General features: G+C 34.6%; 2 protein-coding genes across 2 annotated transcripts; both read left to right on the forward strand.

Moving 5' to 3' along the window:
• LOC108835662 (uncharacterized) lies at positions 1 to 637 on the forward strand. The gene is made up of 2 exons (XM_018608892.2): positions 1 to 351; positions 455 to 637. Exons 1-2 carry the CDS (start codon positions 1 to 3, stop codon positions 635 to 637), a joined length of 534 nt encoding a protein of 177 aa, XP_018464394.2.
• A 6,818-nt stretch (positions 638 to 7,455) lies between these two features.
• Positions 7,456 to 13,741, forward strand: LOC108840846 (probable xyloglucan endotransglucosylase/hydrolase protein 11). The gene is made up of 5 exons (XM_057003982.1): positions 7,456 to 7,833; positions 12,523 to 12,547; positions 12,659 to 12,759; positions 12,843 to 13,030; positions 13,113 to 13,741. The coding sequence occupies exons 1-5, from the start codon at positions 7,624 to 7,626 to the stop codon at positions 13,471 to 13,473; spliced, it is 885 nt and encodes a 294-aa protein (XP_056859962.1). The 5' UTR covers positions 7,456 to 7,623; the 3' UTR covers positions 13,474 to 13,741.
• Positions 13,742 to 15,965: the final 2,224 nt, after the last annotated feature.

The raw sequence follows: 15,965 nt of genomic DNA on the forward strand, positions 1-15,965 counted from the left end.
ATGGCGCTCCCTCCTCCTCGCACAGGAAGTGGTACTGATATAATATTGTGGAAGCATGGGGTTGATGACTATCAGGATAGTTTCTCAGCATCCAAAACATGGGAGCAGCTGCGGGAAAGGAAACCTAAAGTGCCATGGAGCAAAGTGGTATGGTTCTCACAGGGAGTTCCATGGTACTCCTTTATCACTTGGTTAGCCATTCAAAATAGACTGTCAACAGGAGAGAGAATGAGGCAATGGGGTCTGGTGCAGGGCTGTGAGTTTTGCGGTGAGAGAGATGAGACAAGAGACCATCTCTTTTTCGCTTGCCCATACTCTTACACTATCTGGGAAGTTTATGCAGGCAGACTAGTTTGGAAGGGGAATCAATCCAGATTGGCATTGGACAATAAATAGATTGCAGCAAATGGGTGAGAAGAGACTGGATACAATTCTGGCTAAAATGTTATTGCAGAGTACAATCTACCATGTGTGGAGAGAGAGGAATGCAAGGCAGCACCATCAGGCTAGGACAAGCACTGATCAGCTACGACGAGTGATAGAAAAAGCTGTTAGGAACAGGATCGTCTCACTTCGGTACAAGCCAGATCACAAATATGGTGGTCTTCTTCAACATTGGTTTCAGATTACCTCTTAGATCAGATCATTCTTTTTTTCCTACAGATTCATAAAGATGCCACATTTTAGAGGCTGAGAGTTGTACATAACATTTTTTTGATTGATCAATAAATTTTAAATTTCATCAAAAAAAAAAACATAAAAAGTAGATTAAGCAGAATAAACAATATAATATAAACATTAATCTACATGTAATTTATTTGTTATTTTAATATTTTTTGTTAAGTACATAGAAAGGTGAATGACAAAATAAATGCAATATGCAATCTTTTTGTTTTTAAACAACAGCACTATGCAATCTAATATTCATCACTAAAAGACTGCATTTAAGTTTCAAATGGTAAAAACAGTTCAATCGAGATAGATTAAGTGCAAAAAGTGCAAATCAAACATAATAAGTGGAAGAAGTAAAAACTGTTCAAATAAAACAGATTATATACTTAAATAATAAAATATATCAAAACATATAATATATAAATATAATACATAAATAACAATAAATATTGTACTAAAACTATGTTACTGAAATTTTAAAATCAAACAATGAAAACATTAGAATTTAATGAAATACATCTCTCTTTTATTATTATACATATTTAAATTATATTACTATATATTTTCATAATGCATATTATAAATAAAACACATATTGTATAAATATAATAATGTAAGTAAATATAAAAATTATATTACAAGTATAAAAGAGAAATAAGTAGAAAATAATAGTTTCGTATTGTTCAAGTTGCAAGTAAAATAAAATGAAAAAAATGTATTAATAAATTAGATAAATATATTTTAAAATTATTTTTTTGTTACAAAATCATTTATTAGCCAAGCAAAAAAAAACGGATTAATGACACCAGATAGATAATAGTGAGATCTACATGCATATTTCCCGATTTTTTTAGAAAACATAAAAAATTAAACTACATGCAGATCTACTATTTAAAATTCAAAACTAGAAAATGTTGGAAGGTGATTTTTATTGCAGAGACTTAATGTGCGATGAACTGCACATCTCCTGCTTCACCATTCGAAGTTTATTATGCAGAACCCTTCGTCAATTCTGAAAACGTAAGTTGTATGTGATTAACGCTGCTGATGGCAATATAATGCATAGTAGATGTGGGGTCCAACCAATCGGCCCCAAAATTTTTATTGACCCCACTTAAAATTTAAATCTGATCCCACAAAAATAATTACAAAAAATTAAAGGAAAAATTAATTATAAAACTAATACATTTTCATTTTTATTTTCAAAACATTGGATTTTTATTAGTTCTAATCTTATTTTCTATATTAAAAAAAAAATTATAAGATCACTAAACAAGTTTTAGATATTCATATGTTAGTTTAGCCCAAATTGTATTAGACCCAAATTGTTAATAATGTAGAAACATTCAAGTACATACAAACTTAAAAAAGGAAAAAAATGAAGCTGCTGCACAGAATGAAGCTGTAAGCAAGGTTGTGCTGAACAATGCTCCTGGAAACAATCAAATGGTGTCTCATCCTATTCAAAAACACATTGTTAATTGCTTTTCAGAAGAAGTAATTAAGTTCATAGTTCAAGAGATGGACAATGATGTGTTTGCTTTATTGGCGGATGAGTCAGCTGATTGTTCTATGAAAAAAAAATGGCTATAGTTTTTTGTTTTGTTGATAAACATGGTGTAGTAAAGGAGAGATTTGTTAGTCTTATCCATGTGAAGAATACATGTTCTTTTTCTTTGAAATCTGGAATCGATTCACAGCTTACTAAATATAGTTTGAGTCTGAAAAAGGTGGGATGACAAAGGTACGATGGCACATGAAATATGAGAGGGGAATTTAATGGTCTGAGAGCACTGATTTCAAAAGAAAACAGTTTGTCATACTATGTACACTGTTTTGCTCACCAACTACAATTGGTAGTTGTTGAAGTCGCGAAGAAACATTTTGAAGTTAGAGATTTCTTTGATAAGATTTCTATGTTGGTAAATGTGGTTGCAGCTTCTTGTAAGATGAAAGATAAGGTGCGAGAAATTCAGAGGGATATAATTGAAAAGGGAATAAGCAGTGGTGAAATCAAGACTGAAAAGGGACTGAATCAAGAGTCTTCGCTTCCAATACCAGGAAATACACGTTAGGGTTCTCACTATAAAACATTGTTGTGGTTAGTTGGGATGTTTTCTTATGTGGATGAGCTGCTTGTGTACGTCGAGGATGAAGGTGCTGATTTTACCCAGCGAAGTCAAGCAAATGGTCATCTTAAATATATCCATACGTTTGACTGTGTATTCTACCTACATTTGATTCTGCAAATTTTGGAACTCACACTTGTCACTGGCCTTGCAAAACAAAGATCAGGACATACTAAATGCTATCTCATTAGTAGAATCCACTAAGCGGCAACTACAAAAGTTCAGAGATGATGGCTGGGATTCTTTTTTGAATGATGTTTCATCTTTTTGTGAGAAATATGACACTGATATTCTCAACATGGAGGAAAATTTCATAGATCCAAGGAAGCCTCGCAAAAATACCAACTTTACCAACTTGCATCATTATCAAGTCAATTATTTTTATATAGTAATTGATATGGAGCTTCAAGAGTTTAATGGTCGTTTTAACGAGGTAAACTCTGAGTTACTCGTTTCAGCTTTAAGTCCTACTGCTTCATTCCATGAGTTTGATAAAGAAAATTTGTTGAGCCTGTCTAAATTATATCCTGAGGATTTTAGTGTTATAGAGTGCATAGCACTTAAGCAGCAACTTGACATTTATATCGATAATGTACGATAAGATGAAAGGTTTGCTGATTTTAAACATCTTGGAGATCTATCGCGTGTAATGGTAGAAACCAAGAAACATCTTTCCAAAAATTTGGTGTATATGCTTTGAAGTTATCTTTGACTTTGCATGTTGCTACTGCAACCATTGGGAGATGTTTCCAGGAATGAAGATCATCAAAACAGTATTACGAAATCGAGTCGGTGATCAGTTTCTAAGTTATTGTCCTATTGTTGTATTGAAAAAATATATATTTAAAGATGTAGCCAATGAAACTGTTACAAAAAGGTTTCAAGCTATGTGTGAGCGTAGAGTGTAATACATTTGTATTTTTTTCTATAATACATTTGTAGTTTTTTGGTTATTTATACATTATGTTTTTGATTTTTTTTTGATCCAGAACAAAAAATTTATGTTTCCGCCACTGGTCTGAACACTTAAGCGACGTCGTATACTGTCGTATTGTCATGATGAGTTGTCATCTTGGACTTTTGGTGGCAACTCTTTGGCAGCCTCTTTCCGTATTTACCATAAACGGGGCGAACAAACTATGTGGGTGATTGGTTTAGTTTTATCTCCTTGATTTAGGTTTATTTATTTTTAAATCACTAAATCTTACCAATCATGTTGTAGCTTTATTTTTAGTAATTAAAGACTATATCAAATTTGTATAATTTTTTACCAATCGTGATTTAGTTTTATTTTTAAAGGTACAACAAAAGAAATTAAAGGAAATTTTTTTCTTATGTAATTTAGGTATAAAACCTAAAGTTTTTTTTATAGGCTGTAGAATATTTAAAATAAAAAAAATTATCTATAATATTAAATAAATTATATAATCATAATTAAAACATCTTTAAATATTTAATTTAATTTTGAGTGTCTTTAAAATTATTGAAATATTTTAAATAACATCGTTATTATTTACATATCACATTTTAAATAACATAATTTATAAACAATATGAATATAATTTTTTTAATTGATAAAAGTTAAGTATTTTATATGTACATTACATATTTCACATATTTTATTTTAAAATATCTATACTCTATAACTTACAGTTACAACTAATTTAACTATAGCAAAAATCTCTGCAAAAAAAATCTACTGTAATAATTTTACAGCTACAACCAGTTTACCTACAATTAAATTTGTGCAGCTAAATTTTTAAAATCGAGTCGAACCAATCACGACCTATGAAAGTTAGAGAGTTGGCTGCACGTTTTGCTAAACCTAGTTAATTATTCAAGCCAACCAACAGTCACCATCCATTTCAGCAAATCTTAAAAATGTTTATTATTTTGATCACTAATCACAAACGACAAACCTCCTTTCCTTTGGTTAAGTACATTACATAAAAAAATATTAGCTAATATTACATTACATTATTAATATTAGACCACCTCCATTGAGATCTTTTATGAGGTTCATAGGAAAGTCCCTTAACACTTTTTGAATAAAAAATAAATATAATAATCAGCATAGGTAAGAGGTGCCCTTTAGATTAATGTTTTTAGAGGTGATTCCTTAGCGACGTGGCACGATATGAGTGGCTCTTGTTAACCTCTTCCCCCATTACTCCACTCCTCTCTGCATCTCGTAAATCTCTTCCGTCGAGATGTTCATCGACTTCGTTCCCACCGAATCCGGCGTCTCACTCGCCGAAGCTCCAGATTTCCTCAAAGCTCCCGGCGGCGCTCCGGTTAACGGCGACGGCAGACGTTCAGCCTATGTCAGAAAACTCGGCGGTGGCAACAAATTCGGCCACATGTTGGCTGGGATCCTGAGGAAAAAACGACGTCGCTGATGAAGGGATCAACTTCGACGGAGATCAAGAGTTTATGTTTTACCGGAATCCTAGCGCCGCTATATTTCTCCATCCCGATGAACTCAATCTCGAGTTTAATTTTGATTCATCAATAGACCTCTAAATTTTAGAAGGTTCTTAATTTACTTTATTTAATTATTAATTTTTTAAATTAAATGCTATGAACCCCAAAATGGAATTTAGGGATGGAGTTGCTATTAGCTATTAGATAGGTGTACGACTAGACTGGTAGTGGTATGGTCACGTAAATATCATGTTTATCAGCATAACAATTGTCAACACTACGGCATTCCACCGAGAGACTACTGCAGGAAACAAACACGGAATTCTCGTGATAAATGGATCAGAACGAAAGGAAAAAAAAATTAATAAACAGATTAGAAATTCGTCTGAAAAGTAAATGTAATATGACAAAAAAATGAAAATTGATGTATTAATGGAAAATGAATAGTTGTATGTATTTATTATATTAAAATAGAAGTCATGACTTCTAATTCATGTGTAATTTTTTTAAAAATAAAACAGAAATCATGATTTCTAATTCATGTGTAATTTTTTTGAAAATGGACTATCTACTAGATTTGATCACACTATATTTTTAATCATTATTAATCTTCATATTAAATAAATGATATCTTTTGATATCTTTTCATTTAAAATTTAAATATATATATATATATTTTTTAATTTTAGAAAACCTATTAAAAAACATCTTAACAAGATCTTAGTTTTCAAAATTATATGTAAATATTTTAACTAATTCTGATTGAAATATTATTATACATTAATATATTCAGTTGGTTTTTATAAAATGAAAAATAAAATATTATATCTTATTTTTATCTATTATATAATCACAATCAATCATTTTAATTTTTTCATATTGAATTTAATATGATAAAATTTTAAATTTTATTTTCATAAATAGAAAATATTTATGTTAAATATATAATATGACAGAACGGCTTAACATTAGCAGACTATATACTACATTTATAAAAATTAACATATCTTTCACTTTTGTAGATATAATAATATATTATGTAAAATGAATAAACATAGAAACTAATGCTAAAAATCCAATTTTGAAATACGGGTAAAAATTTAACATCAATTAAATAAAAATAATTGTCAAATATGTTTTTCATGCACATATTAATATGTTTAATAACTAAATGTAAATAAAATAAGAAAAATATATAATAAGAAGCAACAAATACGTACGACAGTTTAAACAATTGATTATTTACAACATGCAAACTATATAATATTGTATTTGAAATAGCTTTATAATACACCAAAATATTCTTTCATGACTTGGCTTGCAATCCTCAACAGACTTGCAACAGGTGATCGAATTAAGCAATGGAACACTCAACACCCCAGCTCTTGTGTGTTCTGCAATGATCCGACTGAGTCAAGAGATCATCTTTTCTTTGTCTGTAAATTTTCAGAGGAGGTTTGGAAAGGTTTAACCCAGACACTGCTGGTTTCGCGCTACACAAACCAGTAGGATCAGATTATACAGCTGTTGCTTGCTCAAAACAGAGACAAAACAGAGCTTTACATAGTGAGATATGTGTTCCAAGCAACTCTGTATGCTGTATGGAGGGAACGTAACCAACGCAAGCATGGAGAAAGTCCACTGTCCCCAAGTCAGCTGATCCAGATGGTGGAAAAGAACGTTCGTAACAGGCTGTCTTCTATCCGCGTCCACGCGCACATGGGAGGTTTAACTCAATGGTTTGCAACAAGATAGTCTCTTGAAGCTCTCTTTTGATTTAAAAAAAAAATTCTATTCCAATGTAACACAAAATGTAAAACAGCTTTTTGTTTGAATTAATTTAACATTCTTTCAAAAAAAAATAGCTTTATAAATATTTAAATATATGATTAAAAATTAAAAATATACACTACTAATGATCTAAATAAATATATTTACATATAAAAATGAAAATAAAACCCGCATGGTTGTGTGGATCGAGATTTAGTAAATAATTAATATTAAGGCATTGCATCACCAATGATTTACCATAATGACTAAGTTTAGAGTATACATTAAAAAAAAGATATAATGACCCAATGATAATTACTGGCCAAAGATATTTAAGGCTAACAAAAAAATGAATCTGGAAATTGTATTTTTGTGATACATCGTTTGTTGCGTATAAAACAAGCTATTAATAGCTTTCACCACACTACGAAAAAGTTAATCTCAAACCGCTCAAAACCTATCTAGAGGGGCTAATCTAGAACAAAAAGACATCTTAATTAATTAATATGAACTATGATGATGCAATGAATGAATACCCATTTGGTGAAAATAAAAAGAACGTTACGTACGTGGCTGCTATATAAATAATATAACATAGCCAAAGCCCAAAGGAGGGTCGTGTTCTATTATGTTTAACAGTTTAAGTGAAATGAGAAATAAGCAAAGAAACAGAGATATGAAGATGAGAGGATCTGTTCAGAAGAATCTACTGATGGTTATGATGGTTTTAACAGTTGCAGCGGCGGCTCGAGGTGAAGGCGGGTTCGTGATATGGGGCGATAACTACTACACAACATGGGGACATCCAGCTTTGGTTATTAATGAAACCTCTGAGCTCCAGCTTATAGAGGATACAAGTTATATATGGAAAGGACTATTGTGTAAATGATATAACCCTAGTTAGTGATGCTACTTGTGTAATATATATTGTAATCCCTACACACTAATAATATCAAGTTCCATAATCTACATGGTATCAGAGCTATTGCTCCTAAAGACCTAATTTTTTTTTCTTTTCACGCCTCTCTTTTCACAAACAATGGCTTCTCCAACCAATTCCACAAACCACTCCGACACTATCCCAGCCACCCCAAACAATCAAACACTGCTAAACATCAACATGTCTAATGTGTCTAAGTTGACAGCCACGAATTACCTCATGTGGAGTCTCCAAGTCGAGGCTTTGGTGGATGGATATGGTCTTCTTGGCCATCTAGATGGATCCTCTGTTGTGCCATCTCCCACGGTCACTGTTGAAGCTGAAACAGGACCGAATCCGGAACATACGATCTGGAAACGCCAAGATCGTTTGATCTATAGTGCTCTGTTGGGTGCTATCACTTTGCCAATCCAACCGCTAGTCTCCCGAGCTCTCACTGCTGCCCAGATTTGGGAGATACTCGCATCTACCTATGCGAAGCCAAGCAGAGCTCACATCAAGAACCTGCGACAACAACTTAAGTATTGGAAGAAAGAAGACAAGAGTATTGATCTCTATATGCAAGGGATTACCACTCGAGTTGATCAATTGGCTATTCTTGGGAAGCCTATGGATCATGAAGATCAGATTGATGCTGTTCTTGAGGGATTACCTTCAGAATACAAGCAGATAGTGGATCAGATTGAAGGAGGTGAGACGCCACCCACTCTTACTGAGATCCACGAAAAGCTTCTCCATCACGAGGCCAAGCTTGCCTCCACGGGATCCTCTTCCAGTGTTCCAGTCTCGGCGAATGTTGCACATCAGAAGCCGCAACATGCTTATTATCAGAAGAACAAAGGCAACAACCACAACTACAACAATCAGCAGAGGCCTCCGTACCATAACAACAACCCAAGTTGGCAACAACAACAACAAACGAGAGGTCCAAGACCTTACCTTGGCAAGTGCCAAATTTGTGGAACACAAGGACATGGAGCTAAACGTTGTCCTCAACTCCAGAGCTATCAAGCGACAGCACAACAGACTCCGTTTACGCCATGGCAAGCACCACCTCGTGCCAATGTAGCTGCTGCGCCTGCATACACAGCTAACAATTGGATACTTGACAGTGGGGCTTCTCACCACATCACCACTGATCTCCATAACCTGTCTCTGCATCAACCATATGAAGGAGGTGAGACTGTTGCCATTGCCGATGGATCAAATAAGACCATCACTCACACTGGTTCTACTACTCTCTCCTCTCCTACTAAACCACTTATGCTCAATGATGTGTTATGTGTTCCTAAGATAAACAAGAACCTTATTTCAGTATATGGTTTATGTAACACTAACCGTGTATCTGTGGAATTCTTTCCCTCTTCATTTCAGGTGAAGGATCTGAACACGGGGACCCGGTTAATCCAAGGCAAAGCTAGAGCTCAGCTGTATCAATGGCCGACTGATCAGTCTTCTCCGGCTGCTATGTTTGCGTCACCAACTCCTAAGGCTACGATATCTTCTTGGCATTCTCGTTTGGGTCATCCCTCCCTTTCCATTCTGAATAAAACGATTTCTCAGTTTTCTCTTCCTGTTTCTCAAATTTCTGCAAAAACAATGTCTTGCTCAGATTGCATGATTAATAAAAGCCATAAGCTATCATTTTCAGATTCGAGTTTGACATCTAACCGACCCCTAGAACTCATTTTCTCAGATGTTTGGTCATCTCCTATCTTATCTTCAGACCAATACAAATACTATCTTGTTCTTGTTGATCATTACACCAAATACACATGGCTTTATCCTCTTAAACTAAAATCCCAAGTCAAGGAGATATTCATTGCCTATAAGGAGCTAGTGGAGAATCGTTTTCAACACAAAATTGGAACTCTATTCTCAGACAATGGTGGAGAGTTTATAGCTTTAAAGTCTTACCTTCAACAACACGGGATCTCTCATCTGACCTCTCCTCCTCACACGCCCGAGCACAATGGTGTTGCAGAAAGGAAGCACCGTCATGTCGTCGAGACGGGGCTTACGTTGCTCTCTCACGCGAAGATGACTAAGACATACTGGCCTTACGCATTTGCTGCAGCAGTCTACTTGATCAATCGCCTTCCTACACCAAACTTGGAGTTTGATTCGCCGTATCAGAAATTGTTTCAGAAAGCTCCCAATTACAATCGACTGAGAACGTTTGGATGTCTCTGCTACCCATGGTTGCGCCCCTACAACAAAAATAAAATGGAGGATAAGTCAAAACCATGTCTTTTTCTCGGCTACTCCACAAGTCAAAGTGCTTACCTTTGTCTTCACCAACCAACTCAGAGGATCTACACATCCAGACATGTCGTCTTTGATGAATCTGTGTTCCCCTTCACACAAAAGACCAAATCCTCGCCTCCGGTGTCTCACGATGAAACCACTTCGCCAGCGACGACACACATCCCGGTGACTACAGTGCCTCTACGCTCTCAACCGAGCTCCCAAGCTTCGCTTCCCCCGTGTTTGGATCCTCACCTGCAGTCTCCGGTGGCGTCATCATCTCCGTTGCCCCAACAAACTCAGGTATCGTCTCCTTCCTCTAACTCTCCGTCACATTCTTCTTCTTCTCCTAATTCTGAGCCCACTGCTCCAAATCAAAATGGGCCTCAAACCCAGGCCCAGCCAACTCACCAAACTATTGAAACCCAAACTCAGCCACAGCCATCGCTCTCTTCCTCCCCAAGTATCCCCATCCCTGTCAATGAAACCAGTGAACCAGAAATTCAACCACCTTCAAATACTTCTCCTACCCAAACCGCACAAAATCAACCTCCTGTCGTCCCGACACCAGCTCCAAATCAGCATCCTATGCGCACACGGTCTAAGAATCAGATAGTGAAACCAAGAACGAAGTTCAGTCTTACTGCTTCACGACAACACTTGGGTGGTGAACCTCGGACTTTGGCTCAGGCTCTCAGAGATGAACGTTGGCGTCGCGCCATGTCAGTTGAATACGACGCACAAATCAAGTACGGCACATGGGATTTGGTTCCTGCTCATCCGTCTCAAAACCTCGTCAGTTGTAGATGGATTTACACCACTAAGTACTTGCCAAATGGAGAAGAGGAGAGACCTAAAGCACGTCTTGTTGCGCGGGGTAACACCCAACGGTATGGAGTTGATTTTGGTGAAACGTTTAGTCCAGTGATCAAGACGACAACGATACGAGCTGTTCTGGATCTTGCGGTGAACAGAGGTTGGCCGCTTAAACAGTTAGATGTGAACAATGCCTTCTTGCAAGGCGAGCTCCAAGAAGAAGTATACATGACCCAACCTCCGGGTTTTGTTGATGAGGATAAGCCGCAGCATGTTTGTCGATTGAAGAAACCGATTTACGGTCTCAAACAAGCTCCCCGAGCTTGGTACACCGCTCTCAAGCACCACTTACTCGCCATTGGCTTTCATAATTCTTTGTCCGATACTTCTCTCTTCATTCGTATTGCAGGAACGCAATTCACATACATCCTCGTGTACGTTGATGACATTATTGTCACTGGAAGTGACTCTCAACATGTGGTTTTTGTTCTGCAGTCCCTTGCGCAGCGTTTCTCCATCAAAGATCCTGTTGACTTGCATTACTTCTTGGGGGTTGAAGTGACGAGAACATCGCAGGGTCTTCATATGATGCAACGGCGTTATATACTTGACTTACTTGCTCGCACAAACATGTTGGATGCTAAGGTGGTTTCTACTCCGATGGCAACAACACCAAAGCTCACATTGAATGATGGTCCATTATTGTCCGACGTTGCAACATATCGATCTATTGTGGGCAGCTTGCAGTACTTGTCATTCACAAGACCAGATATTTCTTTCGCCGTAAACCGACTCTCGCAGTTCATGCATCAACCAACTGAATGTCATTGGCAAGCAGCAAAGAGAGTTTTGCGGTATCTGGCAGGGACTTCAGACTATGGTGTTTACATGAAGAAGGGATCACCTATCACTCTTCATGCGTACACTGATGCGGACTGGGCCGGAGACAGTGACGACTACGTCTCAACTAACGCCTATGTGATCTACCTTGGCTCCACACCAATCTCCTGGTCCTCTAAGAAGCAGAATGGAGTGGCAAGATCTTCCACGGAAGCAGAGTACAGGGCAGTAGCGAATACAGCATCTGAGGTGCGATGGATCTGCTCCTTACTTCAGGAAATGGGTGTTAAGGTTCCAATTGTCCCTGTTATCTACTGTGATAATGTTGGCGCCACATATCTCTGCGCTAACCCTGTTTTCCACTCAAGAATGAAGCACATTGCCATAGATTATCACTTCATTCGTCATCTCATTCAGCTAGGCATTGTTCGTGTCGCTCACATCTCTACCAAGGACCAGCTTGCGGATGCTCTCACAAAACCTCTGTCAAGACAGCAATTCCTATCAGCTACGTCCAAGATTGGAGTCACAAAAGTACCTCCATCTTGAGGGAGGATATAGAGGATACAAGTTATATATGGAAAGGACTATTGTGTAAATGATATAACCCTAGTTAGTGATGCTACTTGTGTAATATATATTGTAATCCCTACACACTAATAATATCAAGTTCCATAATCTACACAGCTCACCCTCGATCATAAATCTGGTTTCTGTCTTTTTCTCTCTCTATTTGGGTGTGTGTTTTGTCTCTATATGTGTTATGAACTTGTGTTTGTGTCTATACGGTGCTTATGTTTTGTTTCACATTCCTTAACAGGGTCCGGGTTTGAGTCCTACAAGATATACGGATCAGGATCTTTCAACATGAGAATCAAGTCACCCAAAACCAAGTCGACGAAAGTCACCACTTCCTTCTACGTAAGTGTGAACGATGGTGAGATTTACGTACGTACCTTGAGGGGTTCTTGAAATATGTTTTGATCTTGAATGCTATGCTGCAGCTAAGATCCAAATCAAGCCGCAATGACGAGCTCTGTTTCCAGATTTTTGGAAACGGGCCAGCGTATTTGCTGAATACAAATATATTTGTATACGGAGAAGGAGATAAAGATCAGAGGTTTCGTCTTTGGTTTGATCCAACCAAAGATTATCATTCATATAGGTTTCTTTGGAACCCATATCAAGTTGTGTGAGTATTTATTAACACATAATGAGATCAGCAATCAATTGATTAACATAGCAAAATAATGTTATGTTCTTCAAAATTTTAGGTTCTATGTTGATGATACACCGATCCGGGTGTACAGAAAGAATCCAGACATTTACTACCCATCGGTGCAGACAATGTTCATGCATGGCAGTGTGGAAAACGGAACAATGGTTGACATTAAGGATATGTCTTACACTGCTAAGTTCCAGGCATCAAAGATTGATGGGTGTGCAACTGAGTTTATGAGCATAGAGAAATGCTTTGGTCTTGAATTCTGGTGGAACCGTAAAGAAAATTGGGAGCTAAGCTCTAAACAGAGGAAACTGTATATGAATGCAAGGAAGATATACTTGGATTATGACTATTGCTCGGACAAAAAGAGATATCCAAAGGATCCTCAAGAATGCAGAAGTTACAATTAGAGAAAGATCAATGCTTGTCAAAGAGTCATCAGCCTAAAAAAAACGAAAAAGTTCTGAGACAAAAAAAAAGTGTTATTGTAACATGCTTTGTAATAAGCTGTTACTATCAAATATTAAAAGTGCTGAGATAAGATATGCGCCTTGTGCGGGATGAAGTTGTTATTTTTATTATGTTTCGGAGAATGAAACAATAGTTCGGTTTCATTTGGATTAGGGGTGTTTAATCCGGATATCGGGTTGGTTTCGGTTCAATTCGGTTTTTTCAGTATTTCGGTTAGTAAAATATAACTACTATTCTAAATTCATATTTACTTAAGTTTGATTTGGTTTATATACCGTCGGTTTTTAGTTTATTTGGTTTTATACAAAAAAAACATAACTATTTAGTTTGAGATCATATTATATATTATATGAATTTTAGAGTCATGTTGTCAAAAAGTCATTTATTAAAAATATTATATATTTAAATAGAATAATAAAAAAACAAAAAAAAATGCTTCTATCATCTAATAAAATAATCAAATCTAGAATTAATATCAAAGCTTTAAATTTAAAAAAAAACAGAAGCATGAAATAAAAGCTTTTCTATTCTTCCATGTTTAGTGTTCATCAAATTAATATGTCTTTGATTTAACACAACTCTATTTGTTTAAATATAAAAAAAATTGTAAAGAATTTCAATTAATTTTTGTCATCAAATTTATAATCTTTACTTCAATTTAGTTATTATTAAAATAAAGAAAAAGATCAAAAAAGAAAGACTAAGAAAATAAGAAGCCTCAGTTGTAGTAAATTGTTACTTAATTATAATTCCAGTGATTTACAAATTATAATTATAGTTCAACTCATATAACAAATATATATTCATGCGTCGTTATAAATATATACATATTAACATGTTTCAGTTTAATTGGTTATAGATCAACCATATCCAATCCTACGATTTTTATAAAATCACATCCATTTGGTTACGGTGGCATATACCAAAATAAAACCATATTGTCTATTTATGTTCAGTTTGGTAATCTTCGGTTTTAGCATATTGAACAACCCTAATTTGGATATTAGTTTGTTTTGGATTGTTTTTTTATCATGTCTTAATATCCTATTGTAGAATTATATTTAAAATTCATATTTTTTTGGAATATTACATGTGAATTTTATATTAAAAACAAAACATAAAATACATAGTTTGAACACATTTATGTAGAGTGTGAAAACATTTATGAGAGTATGAATGCTCATTCTCAAATCATTATGAAACTGTCACATCTATCTTATTAAAGCTGAAGTACAATTTCGGTGTGTTTGGATACTTGAATAAGAGTATTAAAAAAAATTGGTGTGTTTGGAAGCATGGATTGTAGTCTTGTTAAAAAAATTAATTTTGTTTGGAAACAAAGATAGTAATATTAAACAGAAAAAATAATGGGCTTAAGTTATTAAGTCCATTATAAAAGAATGTTGTCAATATATATAAGAAAAATACAATACAAAGCCCAATTTGAAATACCAACTCAAATTATGGTTTTTATATTTCATATTAAGTTTTAAAAATATAATATATGTAATTATTTATATGATGATACATATTATTAATTATATGATTACTTATATGATGGTACATATAAAATACGATTAATTATATGATGAAATTATACGATATATAATAATGACTAAGGATGAGTTTTCAGACATCCATACGAGTTTGGTTATGATCGGTTTGCATTTCGGGTTTTCGAACGTCAAAGATTTCAGTCCTATTAGGATGTTTTTAAATTTTTGTTTGAGTTTGATTCGGATCTTTGCGGGTTTAGTTTGGGTTTGGATAACCTATTTAAATTATTTAAAGTTTTAAATCACTATATATTTTAAATTTCTCAAAATCTATAAATAAAGTAATATATTACCTATAAATTTAAATAACATATGTCAGAATACCTAAGCTTAACATATCAGTTGGTTCGATTTAAAATTTTGGATACGAAATCAATAACTATTTTAAGTATTTTTGGTGATTTGAGTATACTTTAACTATTTCAGATATTTGTTTTTGACTATCTTTATATATTTTCAAGTATTTTAAACCAATTTAAAAGTATCATTTTGATGTTTAATATACGTTAAATATAAAAATAATTAATATATAAGTATATAAATCTACTTTTAGATAAATTCAGGTACACGAATATTTCGGTTCGGATCCGATTCGGTTCGGATCCGATTCGGTTCTCTAACTAACAAAATTTTGAATAATTCGAATATTTAATCAATTTATGTTCAGGTTTGGTACTATATTTACGGATTGGTATCAGTTCTGTTCCTCGGATTCATTTTGCCAAACCCTAATAATTATATGAAAAACAAATATCATCATATTTTTCAAAATATACATCCGCGGAGGTGCAGAGATCAAAGTCTATAATCATTTATTTTAACAACAAGCCAAATAAATATGTTGATTGAAGAGCGAATAAAACAAAACTAGAGAA

This window comes from Raphanus sativus, chromosome 2, assembly GCF_000801105.2.
Source record: "Raphanus sativus cultivar WK10039 chromosome 2, ASM80110v3, whole genome shotgun sequence".
Lineage (NCBI taxonomy): Eukaryota > Viridiplantae > Streptophyta > Magnoliopsida > Brassicales > Brassicaceae > Raphanus > Raphanus sativus.